The 17,742-nt window shown below is 26.5% G+C and overlaps 3 protein-coding genes across 3 annotated transcripts; 1 reads left to right on the top strand and 2 right to left on the bottom strand.

The window, feature by feature from the left end:
- Positions 1–664: 664 nt before the first annotated feature.
- Positions 665–2,730, bottom strand: LOC101506269 (protein PLANT CADMIUM RESISTANCE 7). Its single transcript, XM_004512885.4, has 4 exons — positions 2,414–2,730; positions 2,038–2,109; positions 1,590–1,799; positions 665–883 (listed from the first exon to the last, which is right to left on the bottom strand). Exons 1-4 carry the CDS (start codon positions 2,505–2,507, stop codon positions 810–812), a joined length of 450 nt encoding a protein of 149 aa, XP_004512942.1. The 5' UTR covers positions 2,508–2,730; the 3' UTR covers positions 665–809.
- A 137-nt stretch (positions 2,731–2,867) lies between these two features.
- Positions 2,868–5,756, bottom strand: LOC101505961 (probable 3-beta-hydroxysteroid-Delta(8),Delta(7)-isomerase). Its single transcript, XM_004512884.4, has 4 exons — positions 5,459–5,756; positions 4,047–4,190; positions 3,724–3,832; positions 2,868–3,371 (listed from the first exon to the last, which is right to left on the bottom strand). Exons 1-4 carry the CDS (start codon positions 5,604–5,606, stop codon positions 3,104–3,106), a joined length of 669 nt encoding a protein of 222 aa, XP_004512941.1. The 5' UTR covers positions 5,607–5,756; the 3' UTR covers positions 2,868–3,103.
- Positions 5,757–7,188: 1,432 nt separating this feature from the next.
- Positions 7,189–16,116, top strand: LOC101505636 (cytochrome P450 750A1-like). The gene is made up of 4 exons (XM_012719306.3): positions 7,189–7,909; positions 9,122–9,952; positions 11,563–12,153; positions 15,147–16,116. The coding sequence occupies exons 1-4, from the start codon at positions 7,214–7,216 to the stop codon at positions 15,969–15,971; spliced, it is 2,943 nt and encodes a 980-aa protein (XP_012574760.1). The 5' UTR covers positions 7,189–7,213; the 3' UTR covers positions 15,972–16,116.
- The last annotated feature ends 1,626 nt before the right edge of the window (positions 16,117–17,742 follow it).

The raw sequence follows: 17,742 nt of genomic DNA, 5'->3' as shown, positions 1-17,742 counted from the left end.
ATATTTATATTTAATAATATGAAACGGTAAAATATTTATAAATTTGATAAAATTAAAGAATTTAGAATATCATATTTTTTAATTAGTAATATTTTTTAATTAAAAAAGATGATAAATTTCGTCGTGATTAATTACACAACTGTAGTATAGGTTCGAAACAGAATAAGACGATCAACCTAGTAATACTATCAGTTGAGTTAAAGCTTAAGACTTTTGATTTGTAATATCGTTAAAATTATTGATTAAATGTATACTTAATCAAAATTAATCTATCAATCTGACATAAATAAATAAATAAATAACGTTGGTTTGAATCACACTTAAAAATTTATATATTCACACATTCAAAATATTAGTGACTATTAAATAAAAATTAAACAATTATAATTTTAGTTTAATAATTTGAATTTTAAAATAAAAATAACATTTTTTTTTAAACTCTTTCAATCAAAATCGAATAATCATTGATCTTCAAGTTTATCTCAAATGTATTTTTTATTCCAATTTAGTCTATAAATTAACAACTCATATTGTCCCATAAATCTGTTAGTTACCACATTTTAAAAATAATTGTAAACATATTGAATTCTTATTCAACAACAATGTAAAATGCATATCCCTTATGTAATGCAAATGAAATGAAATAAACAAATAACACATGAAATAGAAAAACAAAGCTCGTTTGCTCACATAAACATCAAATAGAAAATAACCAAAATATTGATAATTAGGTAAACAAATTAAGTTCTTTGTAAGATCTAGAAAAAACAACAACATTGAATAATTGAGTTCAAGAAGATCTCTTAATTCTAGCGAGTCATGCCCATTGCAACTTGTGGAGGCACTTGGTTGGTCTTCATTTTTCCCTCATTTGCTTTCCAACCTATATATTCATACAAATATGTATATTGTATTAATATCAATAAATAAACATCTCTACATTTTTGTATTAATTTTAGGTAGTTTACACACCATTTATCTTGTGAAAATATTTTTTATTTTTTAAAATTTATGTTAAAGCTACTTATTAACAAGAAAGTAAAAGATCCAAGTCACTTGAAGTGAACAATTATCTATATTTTTAGAAACAATAAAAATATAAAAAAATTATGTTTATTATTTTAAGAAATTATTTTAAGAAATTTGTATTCATTAACTATCATTTCATCTTCTTTTCATGATAATAGTTTACTTAAAGAGTCTCTCATCAAGGTAAATTTAATACATATTGTGGAAAATAAAAATACAATGTTTTCACAAAAATAAACTAAATTTTATTTTTTCCACATCCAAAATCATATTAAAAGTACAATTTCGAACAAAAAACACAATTTTTACGTTGTCATAAAATACATTATTGAAATTTTTAAAAAACGTAGAAAAAAAAAACTCTCTTAATTTTACGAGTTTAATTTTCATCCACTTTGAGTGTAAAAAAACCAACACTATCAACGCATCACATACAAGTGACACAATTGATCATGTATATGACTTTAAAATAACTATCGTAAAAACAAAATATTTTTAATCATCTAATGACTGTATTGTAAAAATTATATATGTATATAAATAAAATCCTAATATTATACCTTTTGAGGGGTCGAGTCCACGGTTTTTGAGTTCTCTATATTCTTGGCAAAGGGCACAAATAGGACAACAATAGTGAACACAAAAGTCCATGCATGGTTCTTCTGGTAAATTGTATAGGGCTCTTAGTCCACTTCTAAATCTGTATGAATATATGCTTCCAAGTCCAAAACAACCAAGGGCACAAAATATCAATCGAGCTTGTGTAGCAGCTGAAATTAATTATTTCACCCATATTTTAATATAAAAATTAATAAATATTTGGTTTAAATGACTTTTGGTCCTCGATTTTATCTGAATACGAATTCAGTTAAAATAGAAGATCAAAAGTGTATTTAAAATTAAATATTTTATGAGCTTGATATCTTTATTAATATAATTCATTTGGTATTTTAAAAAAATAATATATGAAATTTTAAATATTAAAATATTGAAGTTTAATATACTCACATGTTCTTCCTTGGTCTATGATCTCAACATTTCGACCAAAGGTGAGACGTGGACAGCAACAAGTTAAACAGCCTTCATAGTGTTCATAACAAAGGATAAAATAAGATAATTTATAATTAATAATAAGGTAAAGTATGTATGTACTCATAATGGAATAATTAGATACAAATTTTATTTTGTTTTCAATTTTTGTTACTAATTCTAGATATAAATTCCATCTTTAATTTCGATATTAAATTTAATAATGCAAAATTTTTTTATAAAACTTAAAAGTAAAATACAACAATTTTCTATGGACTAAAAGTATATTTGGATAAAAATGCAACAATACATAATTTTGTGACACATGAAATGGAGAGTCAATAAAAGATCTTACTATTTCCAGGCTCTTCACAGCAATCAAATAAACCTGTTGTCCATCTTCCAGTTGGTGGACCATTAATGTATGGAATTTGTGCACCATTATACATTTTGAAGCTTAATTAATGGTGATTTAACAAGTCTATGCAACTATGTTTCTATTTCATTAGCAAAGTTAATTAGCTTGCATTTATATAGCAATTGGAAAAATCCCTATGGTTGACATTGACATCATATTATATTTTTTTGTCTTTTGTGGAACAACCAAGCTATATATATATAGTTTACTAGCTATATTATATTTGATTTTGAAAGATAAATATGGTGACATGGTAACCTCACCTTCATATATGCTGTTGGTACAACAAAGACGTGCTTTTATATATTATTATGTAAACTCATGCTGAATAATCAAGTTGGTTCATTTTTAATTAATTAGAATTAGAATGAAAAGATGTGCTCAAAAAACATATAGAAAATGACATGTTGTGGCAATAACTTTAACCATAAGCATTCAATATATCGGTGACAGTTGAATCAAGATCAGGCAACTTACAAAAATGTAAATACCAATCCTTTAAATATCCAAAATTACGAGCTTGAAATCTAGATTGTCGATTGTAATGAAATTGAACTATAAGGAATAAGAATGACTCAAAAGTTAAAAGTCTAAATTGCTTCGTTTTTAAGACCTGAAAAGGCTGCATCAACGAAGTTTAGGCTTCTTCGTCTGGCTTTGAACTCGAAACGCGGCACTAATCTTCTTCCAGCAGCGGATGGAGATGATTGAGGGTATAACGATCCAAGAGAAGTTTGCTCCGATGTAGTATGAGTAGTAGTAAAATGAATTTGTTGAAAAGTTATCGCCTTCCAAAATCGCTGTTATATAATATACAGCAGTTCCATAGAGTTGGCCCAAAGAAATGGCAAATTGAAGTATGTAGCTGTATGATTTCCCAGTAGCTATTGCATAACTGTAATTCATATTAGAAACACAAACAATGAGATTCAAAATGAAAAATAAATCAAGATAAAAGTACATAATATCGCTAGTTGCCGCATCATTTCGTTAGGAACGATAGGTTTACAACTGTGTTGTTAAATAGTGACTATAGCGTATACGAATTTGAACAAATTGCTATTATTTTGCGATACGTTAATTAATACAAAACATTGTCAAATAGCATATGTAGTGGTGCTATAGTACTGTTGTGTAGCGGAATTTGTACAAACTGCTATTTTCTGTGATCTGTGATTGACAACATTGATTTGCAGTTTCAAAAGCATGCTCGGATCAAAATTAACTATAGAGTTTGTTTAACTTACACTGCCAGAAGACTAGCTGGACCCTCCAAAACTGCAGTTAGTCCTTCAACAGTGACGACCGCTGCATCCCTTCCTGCATACCTTGAATCCCCTTTGCTATACTCCTTCCCTATTATATGGGAAAATAAAAAACTCATTAACAATGTTGCATTGGTGTTCAACATCAAATAGCAATGAGAAAACAGGACAGTATCAGTATCAGTGTAGACATCGAATAAGAATCGAGTATTTTGCAATTATTTTTAAAATATGATGAATTGTCATTGAATTTTACACCGACAATGGATCTTCGTTAAACTCAATAACATTTAAATAAGACTTACAAACTTCAGCAAGGTAAAAGCCAGTATTATCCTTGAAAAACTCCGGTGCAAAAACGAAGTAACCCTCGAGAATAATGTGTGTGAGGCCTGTGAAGGCCCACCAGAAAATCAGGATCCTATCAACTTTTGTTTTCTTGAGACGTTCTGGGAAATTCACAGTCATGAAAACAAAATCAGAAAACTTAAATCCATTTCGAGACGACGACAGAAATTCAAATAGCAATGATAGCGGAAAAGCATAACAAAAAGCCTAAACCTAGAAATTTGTAAAAAAATGATATCATGTGAGTTCCTATTGAAAAAATACACCGTATACATTAAAGGACAGAGCAATTGATTGAACATCTAGAATGTTTTTAATGAGTAGAAATCAAACTCAGTACTTCAGGGTTTACAACACACACACACAACTTCCCACCAAGCACTTGCGCTAGACTTCGGTGGTGTTAAAAACACATAATGTATACACTAAAGGAAATCGCATGCGATTGAAGATGTAGAATGAGTTGAGACAATGTACATCAAATTCATATGGTTTTTGTAGTGCACAAGCTACAAGTTTTGATTGTAGCATTTAGTCTTGTCTTGTTCTAATCAACTCTTTTCATTTAAGATCATTCACATATTGTCATCAAGAAGAAAATGTATTGGATTGTAAAAATAATCATGCCATAGTGTTCATTGACAAATCACATACAAAACAAAATTAATCATTTCAGCTACATTTTAAACGTTCTAACAAAAAATAAAGCAAGGAAGAAAGGAACATACTTCAAAACATTACAATTCCCTCAATAATCAATTGATCATCTATTCATATTTGTCCCTCCCCTCAAAAAATGCAAATCAATATCTCATTAAAAAAAAAGTGGATCTGTATCCTATTTTTTTATGTCATCATCATGTGCACATTGAAGTGAACTAAAGTATGTGCATATTGAAGTGAACTATTTTAACAAGGATTTATTAAAGAACAAAATTGAAGTGCTTTTGGTGCTGTTCTTCATTTAATATTCATAACTATCCATAATTTCCTCAAATCTATACTTTTCTCAAAGTTTGTTATAACCACAAAAAATGTATTTTGAGCCCAAAAAACACCTGAGAAAATGCACCTAATTTTTATCGTTTAGGTTTTGAATTGCAACCACAATTTAAAACTTAGATTTCAACATTAACAAAGGGGGAAAAATTGAAACCACGCCCACATAGGTCATATAATGAAAAAACGAAACTTTTTGTGATAAATGAACAAATAAAATTAATGGGTCAATTATTCAATAACACAAATCGATGCAATTGAAACTTTTTTATTCCTCCCTCTTAGTGTTGAATTTTGGTTTGAAGTTGAATAAAAATCAAAACTTGGTAATGAAATGAATAAATAAATGTAAGAATAATAGTGAATTAACCTGAGAAGATCCAAGTGAGAGAAAAGAGGATGAGAGTGAAGGAAGCATAGACAGAGAGAATATTTGATTGTGAGAGGAAACAAGGAACGTAGTTTGGAAGAATCATGTCTTTTGGAATGTAGGGATGAGGATGAGATCCATTCTCCATTTTCTTTGGATCTGAATCAATGAGATTTGATTCTAGAATCAAGTTCTAGTGTTGTTTGTTTGACTCTGTTTGAGTTGTGGACTGATAAGAGTGTGAATTTGTGTGTGTGTTTTGGTTGGTGAAGCTATTAGACTTTTATGGAAAGAAGTGAGAAAGTGTATTCTTTTTTATTAGGGATTAGATCTCTTGCATTCACTCATTAAAACACATTAGAGAAGTTCTAATGTTTGAATCAAAATAAAATTATATGATATTGAGTTCTTTAAATCAAGTTATATGATATTGAGATTTTTAAAAACATTTAATTGGTTTTTGGTTTCTTAATGCATTTATATTATGTTCGTCTGAGTTTTTTTTTTAAATTAAAATTGTTAAAATCTTATTTGTAGTCTACTATGTCATAAAATAGATTAAATAATTTTATTTTGATTTAAAATAAAAATAATTTTTAAGAACTTTAATTATGAACAAATTATATTCATGATTTCACATCAAAAAAAGAAAATTAAAAGAGATGATATATGAATAATTATAAAAACTTTGAATTTTGTATAGAGGCATCATTTTATTGATTTGCCAATCCTATAAATAATTTGACTCCTTTGCAGTCGGAATTTCCATGTTCACCTAACCTAATTATGTTGCTGATATTATTTGTCTGAATAGAAGCTTTTTTTATCTTTGTCACCGTCTCCATAAACTCTACTTTTAGTTTGGAATATGAAACTCATAAGTTGAAGCTTTTGTTTGGAAAATTAAAGAATTATGTGGAGATGGGTGAGGTAGAGGGCATGTAAAAGGAACATGGAGAAAATAAGTGAACACATTCCATTTAATTTGGAGTTTTAGTAAAGTTTAATAAAAAAATTATTTTATTTATAATTAAAATTCAATTATCTTTAAATTAATCGTGTATGTCTTTATCTAATGTTCATTAATCACATTTGGTTATAGAGTATTTATTGATACAATAAAACCCTAAAATTCAACTATTAGATTGAAAAAAAAATGTTATTTTTAAGTAATTTAAATATATATAAATTTTATCATAACAAAGATTATTGATAATCACAACATAGACCACCTATAACACAACATAAATCACTTATAACAGTAGTCTATATTAGCGATCGTCAACTATTCACTTAAAATATTGAATCGAATTTTTATGTTTAATTAAATAAACACACTTAAGCTTAATATTAAACTTAGTTGACATATTCATTAATTTCTAACATTTGTCTATAAATATTCCATTAAATATTCAATTAATTTTATTTATTTGATTAAATAAACAATTCAACTTTAAAATGAAAATCAGTTATTTAAATGTTTTGAGCAACAATTATATATAAATATATTTTAATATCAACCCATGAACTGAAAATTACTATGATATAAATCATATCTAAAAAAATTTTACGTTAATCTATAATTATATCATTATAATGAATTAAAGTTCACATTATATATAATTTCAAACCGTAATTCCAATAACAATGAAAGGATATTATAGACAATTGTGGAAACAATAGTACCATAATTATAAATCATATCATATAAACACACCAAAAACCTTATCCTAGTTTTCATTCAACAAATCAATCATGTTACCTCTAACATTAGCTATTCCTACAATACTCTTTCTAATACTCATTTTGATTCTATCATCTCATCTAATTTTTCATCCAAAACAACATCAACATAATAAAAAACATCCACCTGGTCCAAAACCTCTCCCAATTATTGGCAACCTTCACATACTAGGAAAACTTCCACATCGTACCCTTCAAACCCTTTCTAAAAAACATGGACCCATCATGTCCTTAAAATTAGGAAAAATTCCAACTATTATAGTTTCTTCCCCTGAAATAGCCAAACAATTCCTTAAAACTTATGACACTGTTTTCTCTAGTAGACCAAAAATTCAAGCCTCAAAATACATGTTTTATGGTGGAAAAGGATTGGGTTTAGCTCCATATGGCACCTATTGGCGCAATATGAAAAAACTTTGTACTTTGCATCTTTTAAGTGATTCAAAAATTAAAATGTTTGAACCTTTGAGGAACGAGGAATTGAGAGTGTTGTTGAAATCGATTGAGAAAAATGCGATTTTAGGTGAAGTTGTGAATCTTAGTGAGATGGTTGGAGAAGTGATAGCAAATATTACTTATAAAATGGTGTTGGGGTGTAATAAAGATAGTAATTTGGATTTAAAAGGACTTATCCGTGAAGCAATGAACTTGGCTGGAAGTTTTAATTTGGCAGATTTTTTGCCTTGGTTAGACATATTTGATCTTCAGGTATGCATTTATTAATTAATATCATGGATGTTAATTAACTTTTCTAATTGTATTTATCATATTCAACTATGCATTTTCTCTACTTTTGAGTACTATTTTCTTGATACATAGACAAATGTTGCTTGCATTTTCATTTTTTTTACAATTTTCCCCTATAAATCGCGTCTAACAACAATAACTTTCATAATAATTGGTCATTTGATTGTGACTTTTAATGTAAAATTTTGATGTAAAAAAGTTATTGGTATTTAGTGTACGATAGTTTCTTCTACACTCTTATGTTCTAAAAGACTTCTAAAATATACATTTAGATTGACCATTTTAGAGAGAAAAAATTTCTTAATTCATAGAGTTTTTAAACACTAGATTTGCGAATTTAGACATAAACTAATTAGTAATTAATTTCTTTTCATGAGTAATATATTTATTCTAGTTGATATTAAGAACAATATTGATAAAATTAAACGAGAGAGAAGGTCAACTCTAATAACACATAATACAAGAAAAAATGTGTGTAGTGATGAGAATATATATATTTTTAAATATATATTCTTTTAAAACTTGTAAGTAGTCATGCTTAAAGAGTCAACCTTATTATAGTATAAGTGTGAAGAAGGTTAGTTCTTGTGACAATATGGGAGCTAAGAGAACTTTGTCTATTAATTCTTTAACTCAACTTGAATTAGTCTTAATGACTTTTTCAAACTTTTCCATCAAGAAATAAAAAAAAAACTTTTTATAGTGGTTCATTATTATTTTATTTTTATAATGGTCTATCTTTCATATATATATATATATATATATGTATATATATATATATATATATATATATATATATATATATATATATATAATTTTACGTTGGACACACAAATTAATATCGACACCATATATTAATATGGTCAATATGGTCGGCGGTATTTTTTATCTCTTCGAGAATCATGCATAAACAAATGAAAATATACGGTCTAAATGAATAATATATAGTGTAAAGACATAGTTGTTAAAAATTGTGTTTAAATGATACAACTATATATATATTATTAGTTAATAGAATTCTTATATACATTATCTCAAATAAAATATAAACAAAAAATCAATTAAAAAAATATATGATATAATATAATTTAAATTTAAATTAAAAATAGAATTGTTTTGAACTCGTTTTTTATCTTATGGATATATTACTGAAATACCATTCATTTCCATTAGGGACTAACAAGTCGAATGAAGAAAACAAGCAAATCATTTGACCAAATGGTGGAGAAGATAATCAAAGATCATGAGCATTCTTCAAACACCATAAAAGAAGACCCTCACCATAAGGACTTTATTGACATATTACTTTCATTAATGCATCAATCCATGGATCCTCATGACAAAGAACAAAAACATGTCATTGATATAACTAATATCAAAGCAATTATATTAGACATGATTGGTGGAGCATTAGACTCATCTACAACAACAATTGAATGGATCATGTCCGAACTCTTAAGACATCCAAATGTTATGAAGAAACTTCAAAATGAGATAGAAAATGTGGTTGGTATGAATAATAAGGTAAAAGATATTCACTTTGAAAATTTACCTTATCTTAATATGATAGTGAAAGAGACATTAAGATTATATCCAGCTGGACCGTTACTAGCACCTCGCGAGTGTTTAAAAGATGTCACAATTGATGGTTACTACATAAAGAAAAATTCTAGAGTCATAATAAATGCTTGGGCAATAGGACGAGATCCTAAAGTTTGGACGGATAATTGTGACGTGTTTTATCCAGAGAGATTTATGAATAGTAATGTTGATCTTAGAGGACATGATTTTCAACTTATACCATTTGGATCGGGCCGTCGAGGGTGTCCAGGCATTCAATTGGGCCTAAATACTGTTAGGCTTGTTGTGGCCCAATTGGTGCATTGTTTTAATTGGGAGCTTCCATTTGGTATATCTCCTAATGATTTGGACATGAGTGAGAAATTTGGCCTCTCAATGCCAAGAAATAGCCACTTGCTAGTTGTGCCAACAATTCGTAGACATGTTTGATATATACTTGAAAAGATATAAAATTTAATTGTGTCAAGCTTATGTATAGTTAAAATAAAGGTACATTAAGTGAGTTGTTTATATATATATTTAGTTTTTATTTTATATTTTGTTTGTAATTTTGTCATTTGAATAAAATATTATTGTTACTTCGTTTTGGAGTGTTGTATTTACAAATAAAATAAATAGATATTTCTCTTAGATAAAAAATTTGAACTGTGTTCAGTTATATATATATATTAATTTTTTTCTTTATATTAAATTAATTAATAATGTCAATATTTATCAATTAAGTTAAAATTTATAATATATTTAACGAAATTTAACTAAAACATTGTGATTAAAAAATTATTTTGTTCAGCAAAATTATTCACAAAAATATAATAAAATATTTTGTGAGACTTGTCATAAATTTCTTAGGATTATATTGTTGGAGTAAAAATTTCTACAGTTTTAAAATCAGATATGCATCGTTAATAGTTTCATCAAAAAAAGTTAAAAATCTCGTATTTGCTCAAAGTGAGAGTGAAAATTAAATTCTGTAAATTTGTTATCATTCAATTTGTTAACTCTCTCGTATGATCAACCACCAAACAATATTATATTTTTTTGAAGAATAAACGCTTATAATATAACAACAATTGATTTATTTGGTAAACAAATACTCACCACTAGATTTAAAACAAGTATATCCTTTTTATTTTTGACTCATTCAAGATTATCTTTATGACACGTGAGGCCTCTATATAAAATTAAACCTTAGAGACTTTTTTAATTTAACTGATAGAAACTTTATTAATATAAAATAATTAGTCAAGGATATTTTGTTAGCATTGACAAATTTTTTAATTCATTTTAAGTGAGAGAACTTTAGATTAGGTTAGATCCAAAAGAGAGCCATCATCCTTTTCCATTAAGTCTAGTCACTTATCTTCTTCTTCATATATTAGAGGGGTATTTTATAGTCATTTTTTAGTTTATAATCATCAATTTAGATTGATTTTTTCGATTTTTTTTAATCTAAATAAGTAGTTTCACATAGATATAGTTTTGTTTTCGAGTTTTGTTTGATTTCATCGTTTGAACATTGTTTAGTTTGACATTTTAGTGTAGAGTTGTGTGATTTTTCATTTTACTGCGTAATCTATTTAGTTCAAATTGACAGATTAACTTCAATTCATCACAAACTCAATTAATAATTTTAGTGTCGTCAACGTTGTAGATTTGGAGGTATATGCACTTCAAACACTTTAATTTTAACACATTTGTAAGTATTTTGTCGTTTTGAATTATTAATCTAGATGTTGTGAATTAAATAAAATGATTACTTTTTTGTAGAATTAATCTATTCAATAAAAACTTTTAATTTTAGTAAAACTTGCAGTCTGTAATAAGTTATTAAAATTTCAGAGTTACTCATACAATGGAATCATCAGATCTTAACTATATATATATATATTATCATTTTAGAGCTTATCCTAAAGCATTATTCCTTTTCCTAGAACATGTTTCCTTCAACTTTATCAATCTCATGGATCATTTTAGCCTTCATATTATTCATCCTATCAAGAATCTTATCAAGAAAACAAAGCCACAATGAAAAGAAAAAACCACCAGGTCTAGAAGGTCTACCAATTTTAGGCAACCTTCACATCCTAGGGAGCCTTCCTCATCGTACTCTTCAAACCTTGTCCCAAAAATATGGTCCTATAATGTCTCTAAGATTAGGACTAGTTCCAACAATTGTAGTAACTTCCCCTGAATTAGCTGAACTATTCTTAAAAACACATGAATCTAATTTTGCAAGTAGACCAAAAATTGAAGCATCAAAGTATCTTTCTTATGGCAACAAAGGTTTAGTTTTTTCTCAATATGGTCCTTATTGGAGAAACATGAGAAAAGTTTGCACCTTGCAACTTCTAAGTGTGATGAAAGTTGAGTCCTTTGCACCTTTGAGGAAGAATGAAGTTGAAAGGATGGTTGAATTGGTAAAGAAAAAAGAAAGGGTTGGTGAGGTTGTGAATATTAGTGAAATTGTGGAAGGTGTTTTAGAAGAAATTGTGTATAAAATGGTGTTGGGGTGTAGTAAGGATGATATGTTTGATTTGAAGGGGTTAGTTAAAGAGATTATGCTTCTAGCTGGAAAGTTTAATTTTGCAGATTTTGTGCCTTGGATTGGAGTCTTGGATTTACAGGTTTGAATTCTCAATAACTACTTTTTTCATATATATTTTTCTCTATTTTATATGAATATAATTTATCTATTGCTTTAATATGAAATTATTTTATATATATATTTAATCGGTTAAAAACGAATAATTTAGGAGAACTGAATTTAAATTTTGACAGTAATAATTATTGAGATATTTTAAGAATAAATATAGTAAAATGAGATCATAGTGTAATTTAATACAATGCATGTGTGAAACAAATTTAATAGAAATTAATCTCAATTGCATTTTGAGTTGTATTTGTCATATCGAATTAATAACTTTGATTATATTTCAACACTTGAATTCTTTTTTCTTTAACTTATTAATTATGTTGTTGAGGAAGTAATTAACCATATATATTGTCAATAGTGATAAGTTAGATAGAATATGAAATGCAAATATATTTTTAAGGAAGCAAGTTAGTCCTAACTCAAAACTTAAAATGATATTAAAGTCTATTTAAGATTTTTTGGACCATTTACTATTAGATTTTTGTTATTGGACCACTCAAATAAGGTTTGGTCTAAAAATATGTTTGTAAAAAGAATTTTTTGTTTTCACTACTAAGTCTTCTTGAAAGACCTAAGTTTTGTTCGGGTTGATTAATTCGAACATATATTTTTATGTATTTCACAACATTGGAATCGGAGAATAAACATCTTTTATAAAAATGGGGTAGTCTTCTCTATTTTCAATAACTACTTTTTTCATATATATTTTTCTCTATTTTATATAAATTTAATTTATCTATTGCTTTAATATGAAATTATTTTATACATATATTTAATTTGTTAAAAATGAATAATTTAGGAGAACTGAGTTAAAATTTTGACAATAATAATTATTGAGATATTTTAGGAATAAATAGAGTAAAATGAGTTCATAGTGTAATTTAATACAATACACGTGTGAAACAAATTTAATAGAAATTAATCTCAATTGCATTTTGAGTTGTATTTGTCATATCGAATTAATAACTTTGATTATATTTCAACACTTGAATTCTTTTTTCTTTAACTTATTAATTATGTTGTTGAGAAAGTAATTAACCATATATATTGTCAATAGTGATAAGTTAGATAGGATATGAAATGCAAATATATTTTTAAGGAAGCAACTCAAAATTTAAAATCATATTAAAGTCTATTTAAGATCTCTTGGACCATCTACTATTAGATTTTTGTTATTGGATCACTCAAATAAGGTTTGGTCTAAAAATATGATTATAAAAAGAATTTTTTGTTTTCACTACTAAGTCTTCGTGAAAGACCTAAGTTTTGTTCTGGTTGATTAATTCGAACATATATTTTTATGTATTTCACAACATTGAAATCGGAGAATAAACATCTTTTATAAAAATGGGATAGTCTTCCCTATTTTCAATAACTACTTTTTTCATATATATTTTTCTCTATTTTATATGAATTTAATTTATCTATTGCTTTAATATGAAATTATTTTATACATATATTTAATCGGTTAAAAACGAATAATTTAGGAGAACTGAGTTAAAATTTTGACAATAATAATTATTGAGATATTTTAGGAATAAATATAGTAAAATGAGATCATAGTGTAATTTAATACAATACACGTGTGAAACAAATTTAATAGAAATTAATCTCAATTGCATTTTGAATTGTATTTGTCATATCAAATTAATAACTTTGATTATATTTCAACACTTGAATTCTTTTTTCTTTAACTTATTAATTATGTTGTTGAGAAAGTAATTAACCATATATATCGTCAATAGTGATAAGTTAGATAGGATATGAAATGCAAATATATTTTTAAGGAAGCAAGTTAGTCCCAACTCAAAATTTAAAATGATATTAAAGTCTATTTAAGATCTCTTGGACCATCTACTATTATATTTTTGTTATTGGACCACTCAAATAAGGTTTGGTTTAAAAATATGTTTATAAAAAGAATTTTTTGTCTTCTTGAAATACCTAAGTTTTGTTCGGGTTGACTAATTCGAACATATTTTTTTATGTATTTGACAACATTGAAATCGGAGAATAAACATCTTTTATAAAAATGGGGTAGTCTTCCCTATTTTCAATAACTACTTTTTTCATATATATTTTTCTCTATTTTATATGAATTTAAATTATCTATTGCTTTAATATGAAATTATTTTATACATATATTTAATCAGTTAAAAACGAATAATTTAAGAGAACTGAGTTTAAATTTTGACAGTAATAATTATTGAGATATTTTAGGAATAAATATAGTAAAATGAGATCATAGTGTAATTTAATACAATACATGTGTGAAACAAATTTAATAGAAATTAATCTCAATTGCATTTTGAGTTGTATTTGTCATATCGAATTAATAACTTTGATTATATTTCAACACTTGAATGCTTTTTTCTTTAACTTATTAATTATGTTGTTGAGAAAGTAATTAACCATATATATTGTCAATAGTGATAAGTTAGATAGGATATGAAATGCCAATATATTTTTAAGGAAGCAAGTTAGTCCCAACTCAAAATTTAAAATGATATTAAAGTCTATTTAAGATCTCTTGGACCATCTACTATTAGATTTTTGTTATTGGACCACTCAAATAAGGTTTGGTCTAAAAATATGTTTATAAAAAGAATTTTTTGTTTTCACTACTAAGTCTTCTTGAAAGACCTAAGTTTTGTTCGGGTTGACTAATTCGAACATATATTTTTATGTGTTTGACAACATTGAAATCGGAGAATAAACATCTTTTATAAAAATAGGGTAGTCTTCCCTTTACAAGTTGCAAGAGTTATCAAAACTAAAAATGAAAAAATTATTTTTATGAGATTTTTGTATTAATGTTACTTTTTTATTTTGAATAAGAAATATCAAATTATTCTCTAGTCCGAACAATAAATTTATTTAGCAATGAAATGAAAGATAAAATCCGTTGTTTATTTTTAGTTACCTAACTCTATTTTATGCGTTATTTTATTACTATTATTTTAGGGATTAAGGAGAAGCTTCAAGAGAACAAGTAAAGCACTTGATAAAATGTTGGAAAAAATAATCAATGATAAAGAACAAAGTTTCAATGCACAAAATGGTGGTCATAAAGATTTCATAGAAATATTACTCTCAATGATGGACCAACCAATTGACCCTTATGATGAACAAAATCATATAATTGATCGAACAAACATAAAAGCCATTATTTTAGATATGATTTCAGCAGCATTTGATACTTCCACAACTGTTATTTTGTGGGTTTTATCTGAGCTATTAAGAAATCCAAAGGTTATAAAAAAAATTCAAGATGAACTAGACAAAGTGGTTGGAGTGAAAAAATTAGTAGAGGAAATTGATTTAGTAAAATTAAATTATTTGGATATGGTGATTAAGGAGAGTTTTAGATTACATCCTGCCACGCCATTAATTATGAGAGCGTCCATAAAAGATACAATTATTAATGGTTATCACATTGAAAAAAATTCGAGGATCTTGATAAATATATGGGCAATTGGAAGAGATCCAAAAATTTGGTCGGATAATGTTGACGTCTTTTATCCTGAGAGATTTATTGACAATAATATTGATATTAAAGGAAATGATTTTGAGATGTTACCATTTGGGTCTGGCCGAAGAGGATGTCCTGGAATGAACTTAGGTCTTGTAAGTGTTAAATTTATTTTAGCTCAATTGATGCATTGTTTTAATTGGGAGCTTCCAAAGGGTATTAGTATTGAGGAATTGGACATGATGGAGCAATATGGTTTAACAGCCCCAAGAGCAACACATTTGTTTGCAGTTCCAAAATATCGTCTTCTTATATAGCACTATATTGATGGATCAAATTGATAGTAGTTTTTCTAGTTTGATTTTGATGTAGTAAAAAGTATGTCATTTGAGTTATGGATTTTCAATATATTTTGTGGTAGTGTAATATCTGCATGTTTGGAATGACATTAAAATTAAAGAATCACAATGAATTATTATCAACAGAATAACTAAAAATATATTTATGTAAAAATATATTTATTCTATTTTTAATCTTTGCAAATATACCACTTTCTAATATTATTTTGATTCTATCATCTGATCTAATTTTTTTATCCAAAACAACATGAACATAATAAAAAACATCCACCTGGTCCAAAACCTCTCCCAATTATTGGCAACCTTCACATACTAGGAAAACTTCCACATCGTACCCTTCAAACCCTTTCTAAAAAACATGGACCCATCATGTCCTTAAAATTAGGAAAAATTCCAACTATTATAGTTTCTTCCCCTGAAATAGCCAAACAATTCCTTAAAACTTATGACACTATTTTCTCTAGTAGACCAAAAATTCAACCCTCCAAACACATGTTTTATGGTGGAAAAGGATTGGGTTTAGCTCTATATGGTGCATATTGTCACAATATGAAAAAACTTTGTACTTTGCATCTTTTAAGTGCTTCAAAAATTGAAATGTTTGAACTTTTTGAGGAATGAGGATTTGAGAGTATTGTTGAAATCGATTGAAAAAAGTGCAATTTTAAGTGAAATTGTGAATCTTAGTGAAATAGTTGGAGAAGTTATAGCGAATATTATTTATAAAATGGTGTTGGGGGTGTAATAAAGATAGTAATTTGGATTTAAAAGAACTTATTTGTGAAACAATAAACTTGGCTGGATGTTTTAATTTGGTGGATTTTTGCCTTGGTTAGACATATTTGATCTTAGGTGTGTATTTATTAATTAATATCATGGATGTTAATTAACTTTTCTAGTTGTATATTTATAGTATTCAATTTGCATTTTCTCTACTTTTGAGTACTATTTTCTTGATACATAGACAAATTTTGCTTGGATTTTCAATTTGTTTTTACAATTTTTTGTCTATTATTAAATCACTTCTATCAAGAATAACTTTCATAATTATTGGTTATTTAATTCATGATAACTTCTTCTCTTACTCTTAAAAAAAACCTCTAAAAAAATACATTTTGTGAATTCAGGGATTGACTAATTAATAATTAATTTTTTTCATGAGTAACATATTTATACTTGTTGATATTAAAAATAATATTGATAAAATTAAATGACAGAGAAGGTCAACTCTAGCCACACGTAATTCAAGTAAAAATGTAATAAATTATAACTTTTTATTAATAAATTTATTAACAGCTTGAATTTAATTATTTAATCATTATTTAAATTTTTTAAGCAACATTATAAATTAAGTTCTTGTTAGTTTCTGGTAAAATAAAATAATGGGTTAACATAATATATTACACCATTCTTGACCAAGTTGTCCCTGAATTAAGGTATATAATATGTCCTCTAAAATATTCTGATATTGATTTTCTATTTATAATTTTTTTTCTCTAGATGACATAGTAAAAAAAGTTATACACAACTGTGAAGTCTCGGATTCAAACACATATCATAATATATAAGTTAACAATATTGATATTTGTTAATTGAACTAGATTTTACAAATTAATGGAATTTAATCAGAACAATCAATCCTTCAGGATACTTACTTGTGATCAAAAAATTATTTTGTTCAACAAAATTATTCACAAAAATAGAATAAAATATTTGTTAGACTTATAAA

This window comes from Cicer arietinum, chromosome 8, assembly GCF_000331145.2.
Source record: "Cicer arietinum cultivar CDC Frontier isolate Library 1 chromosome 8, Cicar.CDCFrontier_v2.0, whole genome shotgun sequence".
In the NCBI taxonomy this organism is placed as follows: Eukaryota; Viridiplantae; Streptophyta; class Magnoliopsida; order Fabales; family Fabaceae; genus Cicer; species Cicer arietinum.
This window is presented reverse-complemented; position numbering and strand designations above follow the sequence as displayed.